General features: G+C 44.5%; 1 protein-coding gene and 1 pseudogene across 2 annotated transcripts in view; both read left to right on the top strand.

The window, feature by feature from the left end:
• LOC102785259 (receptor-type tyrosine-protein phosphatase gamma-like) overlaps positions 1–21,295 on the top strand; it is a 327,441-nt gene that overhangs the window by 217,858 nt on the left and 88,288 nt on the right. For both annotated transcript variants that reach the window (XR_015719939.1, XM_087850446.1), the window contains exon 5: positions 2,465–2,560. Coding sequence is in view for 1 of the 2 variants with exons in the window: in XM_087850446.1 (XP_087706572.1) it covers positions 2,465–2,560 (96 nt within the window). In the remaining variant the exon portion in view is untranslated. The remainder of the gene's footprint in view (positions 1–2,464; positions 2,561–21,295) is intronic.
• LOC148100046 (uncharacterized) lies at positions 835–1,541 on the top strand (annotated as a pseudogene).

Raw genomic sequence — 21,295 nt, 5'->3', positions numbered from 1 at the left:
CCAAGAATGAACGAGGATATCCTTCATAAAGATAGCTATAACTTTTGATAGAAGACTCAGATACACGTATATATGGCTTTATCTTATAGAATTCAATATCCCTGTGTTGAGCAAACAGGTTTTAAAGCAGTTTGAGCTAAGATTTTCAAGTTATTCACAAGATGAAAACTTATACTTTGTTTCGTGCGAAAACGTCATTCAAATGCATGTAACAGTTAGAAAAGCACTGTCTTGGCGAAAGAAAGCGTTTTTGTACAACTTCATAAAGATAGCTATAACTTTTGATAGAAGACTCAGATACACGTATTTACGGCTTTATCTTATAGAATATACAGCAATAAGATTGGAATTTCATTCAGACTGGAAAAGTGTAGTCGGATGATAACAAAGAGAGGGAAGGTAGTCAGAACTGAGAGGATAAAACTACCAGGAGGCAACATTGCAGACATTAAGGAACGCTACAAGTACCTGGGGATCCCACAGGCAAATGGGAACCTTGAAGAGGCCGCTAGAAAAGCTGCAGCCACCAAGTACCTGCAGAGGGTCAGGCAAGTCCTGAGGAGTCAGTTGAACGGTAAGAACAAGATCCGGGCCATCAACACCTACGCCCTGCCCGTGATCAGGTACCCTGCTGGGGTAATAGGCTGGCAAAAGGAGGAGATAGAAGCCACTGACATCAAGACAAGGAAGCTCCTGACCATGCATGGAGGGTTTCACCCCAAGTCCAGCACCTTGAGGCTGTACGCTAAGTAGAAGGAAGGAGGCCGGGGACTGGTGAGTGTCAGCACCACAGTCCAGGATGAGACAACAAACATCCACGAATACATCAGTAAGATGGTCCCAACCGACCGCGTGCTCAGTGAAGTCTATCACACCAGGCAAGACCCCCGGTGCAGGCTATGTAAAGATGCCCCTGAGACAATCCAACACATAACAACAGGGTGTAAGATGCTAGCAGGCAGGGCATACATGGAACGCCATAACCAAGTGGCCGGCATAGTGTACAGGAACATCTGTGCTGAGTATGGCCTGGAAGTCCCGAGGTCAAAATGGGAGATGCACCCTAGGGTGGTGGAGAATGACCGAGCTAAGATCCTGTGGGACTTCCAGATACAGACGGACAAAATGTTGGTGGCTAACCAACCGGACATAGTGGTGGTAGACAAACAGAAGAAGACGGCCGTAGTGATCGATGTAGCGGTCCCGAATGACAGCAACATCAGAAAGAAGGAACACGAGAAGCTCGAGAAATACCAAGGGCTCAGAGAAGAGCTCAAGAAAATGTGGAGGGTGAAGGAAACAGTTGTCCTAGTGGTAATCGGAACACTAGGTGCTGTGACTCCCAAACTAGGCGAGTGGCTCCAGCAGATCCCAGGAACAACATCGTAGATCTCTGTCCAGAAGAGTGCAGTCCTAGAAACAGCTAAGATACAGCGCAGGACCCTCAAGCTCCCAGGCCTCTGGTAGAGGACCCAAGCTCGAAGGATAGACTGCCGGCAGGGGCATTTTTTCTTTTTCTTTTATATCAATCAGGACCCTAAGAGCCTTCACTAGGAACTCAGCAACATTAGAGGCCAACTAAGGATCTAACAAGGAGATGCTCTGTCCCCACTGCTGTTCTGCATAGGCCTGAACCCTCTCAGTGAGATCATTGACAAGACTGGCTACGGACACTGACTACGGAAGGGAGCAGTTGTCAGCCACCTCCTTAACATGGTTGAAGCTCGATGCTGACAGTGAACAAGACATTGATTTACTGATCCACACCACCAGGATATACAGCAATGTTATTTGGAGTGGAGAAGTGCAGTCAGATGGTAACAAAGAGAGGGAAGGTAGTTAGTGCGATCCTCTCAGTTCTATCTGAAGGCAATATTGCAGACCACCGCAGAAGCACTATCCAGGATGAAACAATGAACATCAATGAGTACATCAGGAAGATCGTCACAACCAACTGTGTGCTTAGTGAACACCTCAGGCAGGGGATATCCCAGAAAGAAGAGGAGCAAGAGGAAGAACCATGCAAGGACAGGTCCCTGCACAGTACGTACCACCAACAGATAGAGTAAGTGGCTGGCATACAGAAATCCTACCAGTGGCTGGATAAAGTTGGACTAAAAGACAGCACAGAGGCAGCACAGGAGCAAGCTCTAAGATCCAGAGAGGCTGTGGTCTACCACACCAGGCAAAGCAGACAGGCTGTGTAAAGATGCCCCTGAGACAATCCTTCACATTGCACCAGGGTGTGAGATGCTAGCACACAGGGCATACATGGAACATCATAACTAAGTGGCCAAAATAGTATATAAATCTATATATATATATTTCATGGCAGCTTTGGGTGTCTGTACACCTACAACATGTGAACTGCTGCTATACCTCCTGAGCCACAGCACCATAAATTAACATGGTTTCACTAGTTTTCTGTCTCACAAACTAATGTCAGTTTTTTCTTCTTCCACAGATGCAGATCTACATGTATAACTCAGATGACTTTGAAAGTCTCACTGCAGCACTCAGAGAGAAGAGAATCATTGCAGCCATGGCTGTTTTTTTCCAGGTAGGAAAAGGTTATGTTACTTACTTGAAAGATGAGGTAGATTTCAGTTGTGCATGTTCTTTCTTCTGGATTGGAAATTTATCATTAATGTTTTACAGGAGAACTCACTGCAAAAAGAAAATTCTGTCAGTACAAGCTTTGTACTGACATATTAGAGGTTGTTGATACAATAACACACTGCAGACATCTAGCAGACTGTCTAACATTATGTTACAAGGGGCATCTAAGCCTTGTGAACTCATATTGCAACTCCAGCAACAAGATGCAGTGACCCAAAGTCTCCATTTCAACTTGTGTTGAAAGTGTGGACTTCAAACAATATACCAGCCACGTAAAACCACAGTTATGATTAAAAATGCACGCAATGTTTCTGAAAACATATAACATATCCACAGTATTTCTGATTTCGCGCCATTACCCCGATTCATAGCGGAAGCCGGTTTTTTACTTCCGCTTGCGCTGTTGTTGACAGTTACACCTTGACTGTTGATAAAGATTTCTCTCACTGCAGTTTCTTTTACCTGGAGTAAATGGCAACACATCGAAGGTGGATACACAGTAGAGATGTTTTAAAAAGCAGCGAGGACAGTTCAGTTGCAGTGCCTCACCCGTCACTTCTCACGGAGTGGGTAGATGACATGAAACTATGGCCCGATGTTAGCTACATCGACATTATTAATTACCTTGTATTTTCCGAAGGCGTTGATGGCGAGGAATTACGTAATTACAAGAGCACCGAGGCGTATAATTACCTGCACAGCAACAAAATTGATAAAGTACTGTTCAACAAACAAGGCGACTTTATTTTTCTTAAAGCAGCTGTAGAGCCGAGCCAGAGTATTAATCAAGCGAAACACTTAGCATGGGTAATGCTAAGAGAAAGTGGAGTAGTGGAGACAGTCGGCTGTTCCTGTATCGCCGGATTAGGGAGATCATGTAGTCATGCGGCTGCTATTCTGTGGAAGGTATATCACTTATCTGGATATCACAATGTTTAAATCACTGAAACAGAAACACTGGACTGGTCAAAGGCTGTGATTAAGGAGTCACGCTACTGCCATCTAGCCAAGTATTACGTGGAGCACTGTTTACATGTGAAAGCCACTCGTTAACTTTGTGTGGGCTGTATGCTGTACAATCACATGAAGATAAAATATAAAAAAATAAATAAAAGACTGCACATTAAGGGCAAATTTACAGGACAAGAAAAACTATAGTTATAAGAAGTGACACAGGGTAGTATAATACACGTTTGTTTATATATATGTGTATTTGTACACACACACTACTTTGAAAAAAATTAGACTGTGGATGTATATTTCTGCATCAAAAAGTAACTGACTATTAATATGAAATGGATAATATGGGTGACTTTGCCAGTGTTTATATCTGTTTTGGATAGGATTCAGGTGTATTGACCCAGGGTCATATCTATAACATGCAGGACACCGACCGTGTACTGCTTTTGTTAGTGTAAACTTCCTCGTTATGTTAAATCTAGAGTATTGACAGAAAAAACTATTAATGTTTGTTACAGGTGCAGAATGCTGCGATCAGTGGAAAGACAGGGCTTGCGTGTACAGACGAGCAGCGCAGGTGGAATGCAGGGACAGCAAAGAACCTTGAACCTAAACGTCTAAGCCAGATAAACTTCAGACATCATAGGGCAGAGCAGCAGTACGATGTGAACTCCCGGACTGCAGTGACACAATCTCTCCCTAACACACCATATCACCTTACACACCAAGACTTTATTGACAGTGTTAGCAAAGCACCAGTGAAGCCACTTTTCCTCCTCAAGAACACATTAATTGGAAAGTGTTACAATGCCTCGCCATCTGCAGGTCCTCACCGCAACAGTAAAGTTGATGAGCAATTTTTTCAGCCACACCAAGCACGCAGTTACAAACTAAGCTGTAATCCATGCAGGGCATTCTACCAGGCATACATTCAAGTTTCTGAAGAGCAAGCAGAACAATTACAAGAAGAAACAAAAGAGCAAAGTGCATCTGATTTGTGGCACAACTGCAGGAAAATCAGACTTACAGCAAGCTCCGCTAAAAAAGTTCCAGTACGTGCCACCACAAAAAATGATAAATTTTTATCTGAGCACATGTACCCTTCCTTTCGTGGGAATTATGCAACAAACCATGGTAAAGAAAATGAAGTTAGAGCTTGTCATCAGCTGAAAGAACAGGGTATGAACATCCTTCACATGGGTAGTGTTATCAGCATCCAGGAGCCATGGCTCTCTGCGAGTCCTGACGGGGTCATTGACTCAGATGTGCTTCTAGAAATAAAATGTCCTGTGCCGACTTATCCTTCACTCACGGAGCAGCTTACCCAGAAATGCAGCGATATCAAACTGGTAGATGGCGAACTGCAGCTGCAGAAAACTGGCAGCAGAGGCTATTACATGCAAGTGCAACTTACAATGTTTTGCACAGGGCTCAAGACTGCCACACTTGTGATCTGGACACCTACTGAGCATGTTTCATTTACAGTGCAATATGATGAAGCATTTGTAAAGGAACAAGTAAAGCGCTTGAGAGGGTTTTACTTCTCATATTTCTTACCTCGTCTTGTAGAGGAGTATGCAGCAGGACGGTTTCAGTTAAATGAGAGATACTTGAAGATAATGGGCAAGGTTTAATGCATGTTACAACTATAAATGGGACAGTCAGACACCAACATGTCTGCAGAGTTTGGTCTCTGTCTTGTGAATGAAAGGACACATTCAATATGAAATCTGTTAAATATTTCAATACAACTAAAATGTACATAGTTGTAACATATGGTGGGAAATGAATGACAAACTGACAACATTAAATGCTGTGAATAGTTCTGTATTTCTGTAATCTTCCAACACAAAAAAATGTCAAGAATGCACAACTAATTATTGTAGATTTGAGAAAAACATCTTTTTTTTTTTCATTTAAGAAATTTATCACATTGTAGTTGAATAAAAAAGTAATAATTGTTCAATTGATTGCAATTGTTATATATATATATATATATATATATATATATATATACACACACATACACACACATACTGTATCACATAACCTTTCTTCTAGAACAGAAGATAAAAAAGGGAGACCTGGAATTATTTACTCTCTACATATATGTACATCAAATTTTAACTTTAAAATAATTGCATTACACTACACAACTTTATGTCCTGAGTAACCATCTTAATATCCCAGAGTCCACAATTGTTCATAACATACACATTTATTGTGTATCACGAATGAGATCCTCTCTTAAGTTCACTAGAGCAGCACATATTCTCAGTATCTTGTCTACTTTAGGAGCCATGCTTATAGGAACAATTTGTGAAAGTATTTTGTAGACTTTCAAGCGTCTGATTGCTCTTTCAACATGGATTCTTACATTTGCAATCCGACGTGTGTATGTTACCTGTTCCTCAGTTAGCTGTCTACGTTTTTTTGTGAAAGCGGGTATTACTAATCTAACTTTTCTCTCAAAGAGTAAGTCTTTAATTGTAAAACCTCTATCTGCCATGACTTCATCACCAGGTTTTAGGTATGTTAATATTCCAGAGTCCATTGTGATAAATTTGTCACTACATCGGCCGCCATATGCCGCAGACACAAACATGATTAGTCCACATGGTGCAACAGCAACCAAATATTTGACTGTGTTGTGTGAATAATAATGGCTGTATGATTCCCCTCTTGAGCCCATATTTCTGGGTTTCTGTAAAAGGGTCTCACTGCAGTCTATAATGCATGTAGTATTTGGAAAGTTCTTCTTGAAGGCTTCAGGCATAGTTGCTTGAATAGTTTCTTTTGGCAGCCATGGAATTAATGGTCGGAGAACTTCCTCCAGCTTGTCTAACCAGTGTGAGATGATCTTGCTGGCCATGCTTTGTGATATATGAAACTGGCGGCTTAGGTCACCTATTACTCGGTTACTCTTTAATTTTATAAGTGTCATGAGGACTTGATCTCGGACAGGCATGGTAAATTCATTGTTGTCATATCCTTCCAGTGTCGACACAAGTGTGTTAAATGTTTCTAAGGCTATCCCAGTGTACAGCAAAGCGTCTGCATCATTTTGAAGAATGAAATATGCAACTTCATCACACTGAGTCATCTTATCCTGCACATCTTTTCTGCGAGACCTGTTGCAGTATTGATGGTCTTGTTGCGAAGGATCCTCCCACTGTGTGTGGACTGAGTGCAGATGTGGCTCAGGGGGTTGTGTGGAGATGCTGGCCTGGTCTAATTCCACTGAACATAACACTGTGGAGTCTGAATAAGACAAAAATATGATCAGATGTACAGTCAAACTGTTAGCATAAGAGAAAGTGTCACTTAGCTTATTATATTTTTTGAGTGAAATTTCTCATTCTACATTTTTCACACAAATGCAAAATCATAAATGTCAACATAAAATGTTCCTAGGTCCCCTAAAAATTTGTCACAATTTTATTCCATTACTGTGATTAGATTTTATTTTTCATTCTAAAAAAAAAGTCACCAATGTTGGTATTTTTGCAAAGGTTGCTTTTAACGTTTTTACTTGAGTTTTCTCGACTTGAAAAAACATGTTCTTTATAAACACAAACCTAAGACTTTTACAGCCCTTGGAGCTAATCTTTTGGCAGCATGCGGCTGGTGTCAATTACCACCACGGGTGTAAACTTTCTTTAAAATTGATACTTTGCTGCTAATAACCAGCTAGTGCTGATACTAACGCCATTCACCATAGGCTATTATTTAGTAAAAGTAATTGCGTGATTAAAATGCGAAACGGTGGCAAACCACATTTACACTTTCACTTACCGGGTACAGATTCTGTGTTTTTGTTCGTATTACTGGAAGCTGTCACACTCAAAGTGGTCCGAGTGAGCTTTCTTCTTTTCTTCGGTGGGGGTCGGTCATAGCCAAGATAAAGCTCCGGGTCGGGGTGTAGCTCTGTGGGCTTTTTATCGATAAAATGAAAGGAGCAAACATAAACTCTCTTTGGAGGGTGTTTGAGTCTTAAAGCTGCCAGCCACGCTAGTTTCCGATCCTCCTTCCGCGGCATAGAGTGCAGTGCGTAGGGCGGTGGGCACGGACAGGCCTTTCTAAGTTGCTCATGTTCAAGGCAAAATGTTTCTAATGCGTTTTTCAGTTTTCTTGAATTATTGTGGCAGCCGACGACAGCACACGTTGAACCCGAGCTCATCTTCGAACAGGTAAAGCCACTTATTACCGCACAAAGTAACTAATTTTGTTGTTAGCAACGACTGAACGCTGGGTCTCGCTTTGAGTAACCGGAAGTATAAAACCGGACAACGGAAGTAGTGGTCTGTCATGGCAGCCTACGTACGCTCTTACAGAAACCTGTGGATATGTTCCGGCCATATGTTCTGCATACTCGGGTAAAGAGAGGGGCTGAGCTGTCAACTGATCACCAAGTGGTGGTGAGTTGGATCAGTTGGCATGGGAGGCCACTGGACAGACCTGGTGCTCCTAAACGTACAGTGAGGGTGTGCTGGGAATGTCTAGCAGAGGCCCCAGTCCGCCCCAGATCTTCAACGCACACCTTAGGCAGAGCTTCAACAGCATTCCAAGGGAGACTGGGGACATCTGAATGAGTCTGAATGGACCATGTTCAGCACCTCCATTGCCGAAGCTGCTGCACTGAGCTGCAGCCGCAAGGTGGTTGTTGCCTGTCATGGTAGTAAACCCAAGAACCAAATGGTGGACACCAGAGGTGAATGGAGCCACCAGTCTGAAGAAGAGATTCTGTCAAACCTTCAGGCGACTCAGGAGGGGAAAGCGGTGCTCTACCTGTACTGTGTATAGTGCAGGTGGAGCACTGCTGACTTCAACTGAGAAAATTGTTGGGCGGTGGAAGGAATACTTCAAGGACCTCCTTAATCCCACTGACATGTCTTCCATGGAAGAAGCAGAGTCGGATGACCCGCCAATTTCCAGGTGTGAGGTCACTGAGGCAGTTAACTAACTCCTTGGTGGCAGAGCCCGTGTGGTGGATGAGGTCCGCCCTGGATTCCTGAGGGCTGTGGATGTTGTAGGGCTGTCCTGGCTGACACGCCTCTACAATGTTGCATGGACATCAGGGGCGGTACCCCTGGACTGGCAGACCGGGGTGGTGGTCCCCATCTTTAAGAAGATGGACCGGAGGGTGTGTTCCAACTACAGGGGTATCACACTCCTCAGCCTCCCTGGGAAGGTCTATGCCAGAGTGCTGGAAAGGAGAGTCCATCCATTAGTGGAATCTCAGATACAGGAGGAACAATGCAGTTTTCGCCCTTGTCGCGGAACACTGGACCAGCTCTTTATCCTCTTGAAGATACATGAGGGTGGATTGGAGTTTGTCCAACCGGTCTACGTGTGTTTTGTGGACTTGGAGGAGGCATTCGACCGTGTCCCTCGGAGTGTCCTGTGGGAGGTGCTGCGGGAGTATGGGGTGTCTGGCCCATTGCTACGCCATTCGATCCCTATACAACCGTTGCAAGAGCTTGGTTCGCATAGCCGGCAATAAATCAAACTCGTTGCTGGTGGGTGATGGGCTCTGCCAGGGTTGCCCTTTTGTCACTGATTCTGTTCATAATTTTTATGAACAGAATCTCTAGGCGCATTTCTAGGCAAAGCCAAGTGATGGAAGGCTTTCACTTGGGTGGTCTCAGAATGTCATCTCTGCTTTTCGAAGATGATGGTTCTGTTGGCTTCATCGGTTGATGGCCTCCAGGTCGCACTGGAATTAGGCGGCGGGAATGAGGATCACCATCTCCAAATCTGAGGCCATGGTTCTCAGTCGGAAAAGGGTGGAGTATCCACTTCGAGTCAGGGACGAGTTCTTGACATTCTTCGCACACACCCTTGCATTATACATGCTTATCTTAGGCAGTAGTATCAGAAGGTACATAATACATTTTCACTGCTGTGCAGTGGATACCCAACTTTATCTATCCATCAAGCAAGACCTTTACACCTGCTGTTTATTTTATTGACACACATGAATTAGATCCAACTGCATTTCAGATAAAACTGAGGTTACGTACGCGACACTAAAAATCCTTTAAATATGGTACGTTTTTTTGGCCTTTTTACAGCTTTATTTCAAAGGGTACATTGAAGAGTGATAGGAAAGCAGGGGGAGAGAGAGAGGGGAAGACATCTCAGCCATGCGGCATATGGTCGCCTGCTCATCCCAGTGTGCTAAACCGGTGTCCTTAAATATGGTGTTTAACTAGATGTGTACTCTAGATGGCATTACCTTGGCCTCAAGTAACATTGAAGGATATTGTGGTCAAAAAATGACTTGAAGATTCTTCAAGTCATTGAAGAAAATAAAAATATATGTTTAATATGCAAACTGGTTACTTGCATTTGAGCAATAGCTCCAAAATTAGAGACATCTTGTCTTGCAAAACTATTTCATGTGTTAATTACTTCTAGCCTGGACAACTGTAATTCATTTTCAGCAGGATGTCCTGAAAACGCAGAAGCAATTGATACAAAATTGTAACCCTACTTACAGTTTTTAAGCAAGAATGACCAAACTCTCACTAGGCCAGTATCAGATAATCTAAGAGGTATAAACATCAATAATGAAGGACCACACCAGGATAAACAGTGCATAAAATTATATATTTGACACACCGCAGCTGCAAATAAATGTACTTAATACAATAAAATAAAATAGAAAATATCTCCCCAAAAATAAATTAAAGTGGGGCCAGACCCAAGACACGCTGGAGAGATTATATCTCTCGGCTGGCCCGGGAACACCTTGGTGTTCCCCCGGATAAGCTGGAGGAGGTGGCTGGGGAGAGGGAGGTCTGGGCCTCTTTGCTTAGGCTGCTGCCCCCACGCCCCCGCCTCCAGATAAGCGGAAGAAAATGGATGGATGAATGTCTGATAACTGATGGATCGTCAGGGCCCGTTCTATGTATGTTTAACTGTTTGTCCTACCACACTCTGGTGAAGAAGGAACGTTTGAAGTCCTGCAGGTATCTGTTCCAACACACAATGGAAATGAAACTCTGGCTTCAATACAACCTCAGCAATCTTAACCACTCTTGGATTGGCTCGCCATCCAGTTAACTGGAACTGTGGAATTGCTACTGTTCAATGGAGTTTTGCTTCAGACTGGGTTTGTCTGTCGAGTTATCCTTTTACCAGATAAAAAAAAACCTGACCAAAGAACAGGGTAACATTCTAAAGAACCAACCATTGCAGCAGAGTCGCTTGCAAGTCCCAGCAATTCAGCTTCGGTAACATCAGTTTGCCAAGCACATGGCATTGTATGAGCATGAATGCAATGGCAACTGTGGAAAGTCATGTGATCAAGGTCAACAGCAAGGGTTGCTGGGAGCTCATTGCTGATTGCCCAAGTTACACAACAACAAATCATCTTATTTGTCCACATCTTCCTTTAACCCCAAAAAGCACATGACGAAATTGTTTACATCATGCACACCAAAAATTGCTTTCCGCTGCTCTTTTTTTCTAGCTGGGCTACAAAATTCTGCAGCAAGAGCACGGATAGGGACTACAAAGAGAGAGCATGTTTGTCACATATTAGCTTCTCTTCATTTGGTCCCTATTAAATTGAGAATTAAATTTAAAATCCTTCTTCTCATACAATATATAATATATATATATCTTGAATAATCAGACACTGTCTTATTTTAAAGACTTCACAAAACCATATATTCAATTCAGTTTTATTCATATAGCACCAAATTGCAATAACAGTTCCCTCAAGGGGTTTAATACAGCAGAGAATACAGAGAACCCCCAACAATCCCCCCCAACAGAGCACTTTGCTCCTGGACTACTGGCCTATTTGTGGTTCCTAGGATATTTAAAATTAGAATGGGAAGCATTGGGGCCCCTCTTCTGTGGAACCAGAAGATGAGTTTTTATTAACTCTCTGAATTTTAGGGTATAGCTGACAATTTTTGACTACTTTTGATTTTACCTTTATATTTCACCTTTAAAAGCTGTTTACCTTTTCTTGGTATCATTCTTTTCGCCACAATCTTATATTTACAGTTATTGTTTCATTTTGACATGCTATTTTGGGTGACAAAGAGACAAAATTCACTCAAAATAATAAAATATAAAACTTGAGTATGACAACCAGTATAAATATAATAAGTACTTTACTGATCACTATGTAAGCGTGCTTAAAAAAGGCTCACATTATCGAAAGAGCAATATGCAATTCTTAAAGGGGAAACTTCAGGTAAGAAGTTATGACCTGCAGTCTCTCTGGGTCAGATATAAACCAAGTGTCGGTGGAGTTTATTTTTGTTGTGCTGATGTTTTACAGTCAGTTACAATAACTCGTACTGCGTACTAGCTAGCATGACTGAGTTTCTATACAGTTGGGCGGGTGCTATGATGTTACTGATAGTCAGTGTTGGGTAAGTTACTTTAAAATAGTAACTTAGTTACATTACTAGTTACTTCTATCAAAAGTAACTCAGTTACTTCAAGTTACTCGTTACTTTAAAAGTAACTAGTTACTAGGGAAAGTAACTTTGGTTTTACTCAGAATTCTCTTGTTAATGTGTTGCTTCCATAACTTTGCCAGTCTTCTAGCTTGCTTACTTGCCACAAGTGCACTGTGCCACCTACCAATAGAAAGGAAAAGATAATGTGCATATTTCCACAAGAGAAATCCCACGCCTGGACCGTCATTGACCGCTGCCATGATTCTAGCCTACGTCACAGCGTCATGTGCGGCTTTTACATCCAACACAAAAACTGCAGTCGTGGTGCTTTGACTGTACTCAGAACTCGGAAATTCTGCCTTCTGAATAGGAAGATGTAGGTAACACCAGACTGCAGATGAGCTGCATACAGGGCTGGACTGGGACAGAAAATTGGCCTGAGCATTTTGACTAGAGACTGGCCCGCCATTATAGGAAAAATCATAAAGCCTTTGAATGAAAACAAACGCTGTTGTGACAGTGATGTACACTGTTTTGATGGTATATATGCATCAATCGTTTGTTGTAAGATTCAGATAATTATTTTTTAAAAGTGAGACATTTTAAATGAGAATAAGAAAGAAAAGTATTTCCTTGTGCCCCCCTCTCCCTGTTAATGCCCTACCTGGCCCCCCTGGCAAAACTTTGCTAGATCCGCACCTGCACAGTTACCAGCTGTCAGCTACCTAAAAAAGGATCCTGGGGTTATTTGTCTCTCAGAAACAGTTCATAACTTCCCTTCAACTCATTTATGTCACCTAAAAGGTAAACCTGCTTCTCCATCAGCTGTTCAGCTCTGATGATTCAGTAAGGACATCTCCTGGTTTCATCTTCATGTTTCCCTCTCACCAGATAACCAAACCGATATCATGACCAGCAGCTTTTTTGCAGCTGTGGCTCCAGCAAACATCAGCTGATACTAGAAATTAATATTAAATAAATTCTAACAACAGCTGATCAAGCTTAAACGTGCTGCTGTTGTTTAGCGCGACATCCGCTGGTTTCCTGTTTCTGGCGCAAAGTGGGCGATAAACAAACAAGAGAGCCGATCAGCTGATCATTGATCAGTTTTCATGATTGCAGTAGAAACAGAGGGAGGGGGAGTATGAAAGAAGAAGAGGCAGCTGTGCAGCAAAGACACAGAATAACTCCAGCTTTGTGTCTTTTTCCTTGTAGCTGAATTACGGGACAAACTGTTCCTTTTCACCTCAATAAGAAACGCGTCATATTTTCTCTGAATACCAGACGGGACGGTTGGCAACTCTAATATCTTATGAACAAAAAAAGTTCAACATCCCTAACTTCATAGCACCCACACAGCTGTATAGAAACTCCGTCATGCTAGCTAGTACGCAGTACGGAAAAAGTTAGCATAACTAAAATAAACTCCACCTAAACTTGGTTTATATCTGACCCAGATAGACTGCAGGTCATAACTTCTTACCTGAAGTTCAGTTCACACTTGGACCGGCGGCCGCCTCGGTCTCTGCTCCTCCCCCTGCCTCCCCTTTCTCTCATCCACCTGCTGCCTCCACCACTTGCTAATGTTACAGAATCTGTGGAAGCTCCACGATAACCACCACACGAAGTAACGAGTAACGACCCTATCTAAATCCCAGTAACGACTAACGCGTTCCTGATTTTGGCATAATAACTAGTTACCGTGCTCGTTACCACAATAATAACGTAGTTACTGTAACGCGTTACTTAATAATGCGTTAGTCCCAACACTGCTGATAGTGAACTTTATTTTATTCATAAGGTTAGTTAGTAGAGTTGCCAATCGTCCCGTAAAAAACAGTGTCATCTCATATTCAGAGAAAATATTACGCATTTTGTATTGAGCTGAGAAGGAACACAGTTTGTCCCGTACTTTAGCTAGAATGGAAAAAGACACAAAGCTTAAGTTATTCTGTGTCTTTATGCTGTCAGCTGCTTCTTCTCCTCTCATTCTCTCCCCTCTCCCTCCTGTTTCTACTTCAATAATGAAACTGATCAATGATTGGCTTTTCTCTCATGTTTGTTTATCACCCTCTTTGCGCCAGAAACAGGAAACCAGAGGATGTCGCGCTAAACAACAGCAGCACGTTTAAGCTTGATCAGCTGTTGTTAGAATTTATTTAATATTAATTTCTAGTATCAGCTGATGTTTGCTGGAGCCACAGCTGTAAAGCTGCTGGTCATGATGGTTTGGATATGTGGTGAGAGGGAAACATGAAGATGAAACCAGGAGATGTCCTTACTGAATCATCAGAGCTGAACAGGTGATGGAGAAACAGGTTTACCTTTTAGGTGACATGAATGAGTTGAAGTTATGAACTGTTTCTGAGAGACAAATAACACCAGGATCCTTTTCTAAGTAGCTGACAGCTGGTAACTGTGCAGGGGCGGCTCTTTTGCCGGGGGGGCAGGTAGAGCATTAACAGGGAAAGGGGGACACAAAGAAATACTTTTCTTTCTTATTCTCATTTAAAATGTCTCCCTTTTAATAAATAATTATCTATCTTACAACCAAAGTTTTAATCTGATGTAAAATGTATAGAAATTATAAATATACCAACAAGACTGTACATCACTGTCACAACAGTGTTTGTTTTCATTCAAAGGCTTTATGGCTTTAATACCTGGTGGGCTGGTCTCTAGTCAAAATGCCCGGGCCCATTTTTTGTTCCAGTCCAGCCCTGGGCACGACACGCAGTGAATTAATCTGAGAAGGTGCATTAAAAAAAAAATGGCTGGGCCAGTGCTGCACATCGCAAATTAGCTTGACACATTAGTTGTACCGCTTCTTAATGAAGGTATCTTAGCTAACAAACCCAAATACCAGATTCAACTTGTAATTGGCTAAAAATCACTTACCCGTGAGAGGGACGTTGCTAGCTGGCAGTTTTTTCAAGCGATGTTGAAATTTCCACATTCTGACACTTCAAATGCTGTCCACTCTCGACTCTTTGGGGTCAAAGTTTGCAGAACTACAGACGCAGCTGGAATCCACAGCTGTGCGTGTTCATGGAGCTGCATTTTCACCTGCTGGACATCACTACCTGACAAGTTTAGCTGTCTTCAGAACATTGCAGAGGCCTTATTGACAGTATTTGGCTCTACATATCTGTGTGAGCAGATTTTCTCTCACATGAGTCCTCTGAATGTTGGACACTGGGAGACCTGTGTCTCTGAGTGGGAGACCAGAGATCACATTAACATGTGTATCCCTGTATTAACAAACATGCCATATTGGCCCAGTTTATTTTTCTTAGCATTGTTTTAAGGAGACCATAAATAGCATTTGCATTTTCTGTTGTACAGTTCATTTGCTGTTATGGAGTTCTTGTTATGGATAAAAAGTGTATCGGTGCTAGATTTTCTGTAAACATTTTATATAATTCAATGGGAAAGCCATCAGGTCCCAGTGCCTTGTTACTTTGCATTGATTTAATTGCTTCAACAATTTCACCAATGGTTATCTCTCTATCCATTTCTTGTCTATCATTTGCGGATATTTGTGGAATCGGTAATCTATCAAGCATTTCAGCAACGCTTTATATATCAACCGGATTTGAAGGGTAAAGATTGGAATAGAACATTTAGAACTGGTCATTGATAGTTTTCAGATTGGACATTTTTCCTCCAGAATTTTTAGAGATTTCAGAAATCATGTTAACTGATATGGATTGCTTAATTTGATATGCAAAGAGTTTTCCAGCAGTTTCCCCATGTTTGTAGAATTTTTGCCTTGATTTGAGACATAGACGCTCAGTTTGCTGAGTGGATAGGATTTTATATTCTGAGTTTAGTAATATTTTTCTTTTATTGAGGTCTGGTTTTGGATTTTCTGCATATCAGTCAATCTCTTTTATACTTTTGGCTAGGTTGTTCATTTGTTGTAAGTATTTCTTTTTTTGAAATGATGTATATGACATTATCTTCCCTCTGAGATAGGCCTTTAATGCCTCCCATATAAAATTCATTTTCATTCCTTGAGTTTGATTTGTCTCTAAAAAATACTATATTTGGTCAGAGACCATTTTTTTAAATGAATCTTCAGGGAGGCGCTGGTGAGCCACATAAGGCATGGGACTCTATTAAGTCCTCAGCGTGGCTTGAAGCTTTTGCGGCCTGCTCTCTTCCCAATCTAGTTTTGCTCATATTTCGCACAACATAGCTTCGTAGATGTAAAAAGTGTGCCAGGGCAGCACACGGGCATGTTATTGTAACATTATTGAAAGTTTGTTAGTTTTGGAGTGATTGAAATATGAAAAAAATTAGCCCTTTTGAGGAGCCCTGTGCAACACGTTTTCACAAAGGGCTGGTCCGGACTGGCCTCACCTGGGACACATGAAAGACATCGTGAATTCTCATGGAACGGGAAAGAGCTAAACGGACAGTCACAGGGTTCAATATTGCTTGGATGGAAAAGGGACCGATAAAGCGCGGGGCTAGTTTCTTTGACTTGACCCTTAGAGGAACATGTTTTGCAGAAAGCCATACCTGTTGCCCGACCCGGTATGCGAGAGCCGGAACGCGGCGGCGTTCTCTTGTTCTGCTCGGCGGTCCTCAACAGGGTGGTTCGGGTGGCGCGCAATGCCTGTCGGTAGTGCCGTATGTGGTGCTGAACTGAAGGAACTGTCAATTCCCCTTCCGACACAGAGAGAAGCGGGGGCTGGTACCTCAGGGAGGCTGCAAATGGGGAAACTCCAGTGGCTGCCGACGTGCTAGCATTATGGGCATATTCAATCCAAGCCAGTTGATCGCTCCATGACGATTGGTTGGAAGAGACTACACAACGTAGCATCGCTTCGAGTTCTTGATTAGCTCGTTCCGTTTGCCCGTTAATTTGAGGGTGGGAGCCGGAAGATAAGCTGACCCCCAGTTCCTTACAAAACTCCTTCCATACCCGGGACGTGAACTGGGGACCCCGATCGGACACTATATCTTGGGGAACACCGTGGAGACGGAACACCTGCTGTGTCAGAATCTTGGCAGCTTCCAGGGCTGAAGGGAGTTTAGGCAGAGCGATGAAATGAACAGCCTTAGAGAAGCAATCAATGATGGTCAGGATGACCGTGTTACCAGAGGGTGGGAGACCAGTGACGAAGTCCAGTGTGATATGAGACCACGGGCTTCTGGGTACAGGCAATGGACAAAGGAGGCCGGCAGGAGGTGGACTGGGGGCCTTGTTACAGGCACAAACAGGGCAAGCCGCCACATACTCCTAAGCGTCCTTCCCTAAAGTTGGCCACCAAAACAAATGTTGCAGAAAGGCAGTAGTGCGGTTTTTACCTGGGTGGCAGGCGAACTTGGCCGTATGGGCCCAGTGAAGGACCTTACTTCGGACTGCCGTGTGAACAAACATCCTCCCCTCTGGCCCTGTCCCTGGATGAGGTTCTGACAGCTGAGCGTCCTCTCTATCTCCCAGGTCAGAGCCCCCACAAAGCACGAGGAGGGCAGAATGGGTTTCTCCTTCTCTTCAGGGTCAAGATCCGGGGTGAATTGATGTGATAACGCATCTGCTTTGAGATTGCGGGAGCCGGGTCTGTAAGAGATTGTTAAGTTAAACCGTGTGAAAAATAGAGCCCACCTGGCCTGCCGGGCGTTCAGTCTCTTGGCTGCTTGGAGATAGGCTAAGTTCTTGTGGTCTGTCCAAATTACCACTGCCGAGCCAATGCCGCCACTCTTTGAGGGCCAGTTTTATGGCGAGGAGCTCCCGTTCTCCAACGTCATAATTGCTCTCTGCAGGAGATAAACGTTGAGAGAAAAAGGCACATGGGTGTAACTCTCCGTTTACCTGTTGGGATAGGATTGCCCCCACGCCTGCGTCCGAAGCATCCACCTCCACAAAAAAGGGTTGACTGAGGTCTGCCTGCACCATCACCGGAGCTGAGGAAAAAAGGTGTCTGAGTTTCTCAAAAGCTGGTTCAGCACCACTGGACCAACCACTGGAACGGCTGCTTAGGAGAGGTTAGTTTGGTGAGGGGCAAGGCGACTTGACTGAAATTGCGGATAAACCGTCGATAGAAGTTGGCAAATCCCAGAAACTTTTGCAGCTGCTTACGGTTCTTGGGTTCGGGCCATTCTACCACCTCCTTTACTTTCACTGGGAAAACACGAGGATGTCGTCTAGATAAACGAAAACGCAGTTATAAATAAGGTCTGGTAAAACATAATTTATCATGGCCTGAAAAACAGCTGGATCATTTGTGAGCAAATACCAAATACTCAAAGTGTCCAAGGTGTGTGTTAAACGCCGTCTTCCACTCATCCCCCTGGCGGATCCGAATCAGATGATAAGCACTGCGGAGATCAAGTTTTGAGAAGATGGTTGCTCCCTGAAGGAGTTCAAAAGCAGAGGTGAGTAAAGGAAGAGAGACTTGGCCTTTTCCTTACTGAACACTTGGGCTAGGTCGTGATATTCAGCCGGAACTGTAGTCAAATCGGGTAAAGCGTCTAGTGAAGACTGACTTGTGGGCGTCTGGCTAGCTGTAGCAGAACGTAAGCACTGTTCATGACACTGTTAACTCCACCCAGTTATCCTGCCCTTCCTCCAATCGATCTGCGGGTTATGGTGTTTGAGCCAGGGGTAACCTAAAACTAGCGGAGTGTGAGGAGCCTTGAACAGGAACCGGCTGATTTGTTCAATGTGGTTGCTGGAGAGAGAGAGAGTTAGATCTGTAGTGCGATGGGTGATGCTAGCTAAGGGGGCACCATTAAAAGCCGCCACCTGGAGGACCTCTGGTAAGGGTTCAACAGTTATACCCAACTTCTGGGCCAGGGCTTCATCAACAAACCTTTGTTCGGCCCCTGAATTGATTAGAGCACTATATGGGTGAATACAGTACTGAAAAATTAACTTGGTGGGGCAAGATGTTTGCGGTGACACCCGTCAATATCCCCACGGCTACTGACGGGCAGCCTCTTTTCCCGACTCTGGGCATTTATCAGCAGAGGAGAAGAGGTAGCTGTGCTAAGAGACGGTCCGGGTGGCGGAGCATTAGCTGCGGCCCCAGGTGGAGTTAGCAAAATTTCTTTTAATTCAACGACCAGCTGCCGCAACTCAGTTTGTTTATCAACAATATGCTTCATCATTTTTTCATGGCGTTTCAACATCTCACCTTGAATTGAGAGAATCCAGTGTCCGCTGGATCCATGTTGATGGCTGGAGTATTCTGTTAAGGATGGTGAGTTAGCGAACCCAGACGCGGACCTCTCGTTTAAGTTGAACAGTGTCTTTATTTACAGTGAAGCCAAAACCAATCCACAGTTATCCACAGTGCAAGTCCCTTCAGTGCTTCTCTCCCCTTCTCCCCTCGTGTGTCCACAAATCTCCTGGAATTCAGTGAAGTCTCCCCTTCCGTCTCTCCGTCTCGTTCGCTTCCTGGGAAAAAGGCAAAACAGACACGATTAGCCGCCCCCGGCGTGCGAACACTCTCTTTAACACTCTCTGAGCTCGAGTCACTACCAGGCTTGGTGCAATACTCCAGCACTGTCTGTCACTCAGCCACACCATTAAATAGTCCTGCCATGGTGGTGGATAATTGGCAGCAGCTGGCAAGGAATCGGTCGCAGGTGAGGCAGCCCAGGGCGGCAGCGCTTCCGGGTCGGAGGTCTCTCGTTGCTAAGCGACCGCGTAACACTCACAGCGGAGCCGGAGAAAAAATAGAGCGAGAGAGAGAAGAGGACAAACACACACACAGGTCGACCGGTCGGGGCATCGTCCGACTCTGACAAGCCTCTGAGTAACACACTACATGTGTGGTCATATGTTGTGAACCGTAATGACTGGAGTGCAATCAAAAAGCCCAAGCAGAGAATCCCAGACTGCCCTCTCCCCAGCCACCTCCTCCAGCTTGTCCGGGGAACACCAAGGCGTTCCCAGGCCAGCGAGAGATATAATCTCTCCTGTGTGTCCTGGGTCTGCCTGGGGGCCTCCTCCCGGTAGGACATACCGGGAACACCTCACCCAGGAGGCACCCAGGAGGCATCTTTGTCAGATGACCAAACCACCTCAACTGGCTCCTTTCGATGTGAAGGAGCAGCGACTCTACTCTGAGCCCCTCCTGGATGACCGAACTTCTCACCCTGTCTCTAAGGGAGAGGCCACAACCCTTCGGAGGAAACCCATTTCCGCCGTTTGTATCTGCAATCTCGTTGTTCGTTTTTGGTCACTACCCACAGCTTGTGGCCATGGGTGAGGGTAGGAACGTAGATTGACCTGTAAATTCAGGGCTTCGCTTTTACACCCAGCTCTCTTCACCAAAACAGACCGGTACAGTATCCACAGCACTGCTGCTGCACCACCAATCTGTCTGTCAATCTCCCACTCCCTTCTCCCGTCACTCGTGAACAAGACCCCGAGATACTTAAACTCCTCCACTTGGGGCAAGAATTCGTCCCTGAGCACTCAACCCTTTTCCAGCTGAGGACCATGGCCTCAGATTTGGAGGTGCTGGTTCTCATTCCCATCGCTTCACACTAGGCTGCAAACCATTTCAAGGCGAGCTGTAGGCCATCACCCGATGAAGACAACAGAACCATCATCCTCAAAAAGCAGAGATGAGATTCTGAGACCACCCAAGTGAAAGCCTTCCGCGACTTAGCTACGCATAGAAATTATGTCCATAAAAATTATGAACAGCATCGGTGACAAAGAGCAGCCCTGGCAGAGCCCATCACCCAACAGGTTGCATAAGTGCATCGGAGCATAAGTGGAGATGACGGTCAGGACCTGTTCCCCAATGCGGAGGCACAGGGAACAAACCCTTTAATCCACTGGGAGAAACCCCAATATACAGGCAGCAAGCCGAGGGGATACCAGGATACCCACCCCAGCCTGCCGCCTCTCACCAGGAGCAACTCCAGACGAGACAGAGTCCACCCCCTCTCCAGGAGACTGGTTCCAGAGCCCGAGCTGTGCGTTGAGGTGAGCCCGACTATATCTAGCCGGTACCTCTCAACCACACGCACTAATTCAGGCTCCTTCCTCACCAGAGAGGTGACATTACAAGTCCCAATTGCCAGTCTTGGTAGCCGGGGACCTCCGGCCACCGCCCGGCTCACAATGCACCCGAACCCTACAGTGCCTCCTGCTGGCCTGCAGGAAGATGGGCCCATGTCCCTTTTTTGGGCTGTGTCCGGCCGGGACCCGGCCACCAGACACTTGCCCTCGGGCACCCTCCCCAGGCCTGACTCCAGGTAGGGGCCTCGGTAACTCTATCCCGGGCAGGGTGAACTGTTCCCTCTGTGGTCTTCTCATA

Source organism: Neolamprologus brichardi, chromosome 13, assembly GCF_056152115.1.
Source record: "Neolamprologus brichardi isolate AB-2024 chromosome 13, ASM5615211v1, whole genome shotgun sequence".
NCBI lineage: Eukaryota > Metazoa > Chordata > Actinopteri > Cichliformes > Cichlidae > Neolamprologus > Neolamprologus brichardi.
This window is presented reverse-complemented; position numbering and strand designations above follow the sequence as displayed.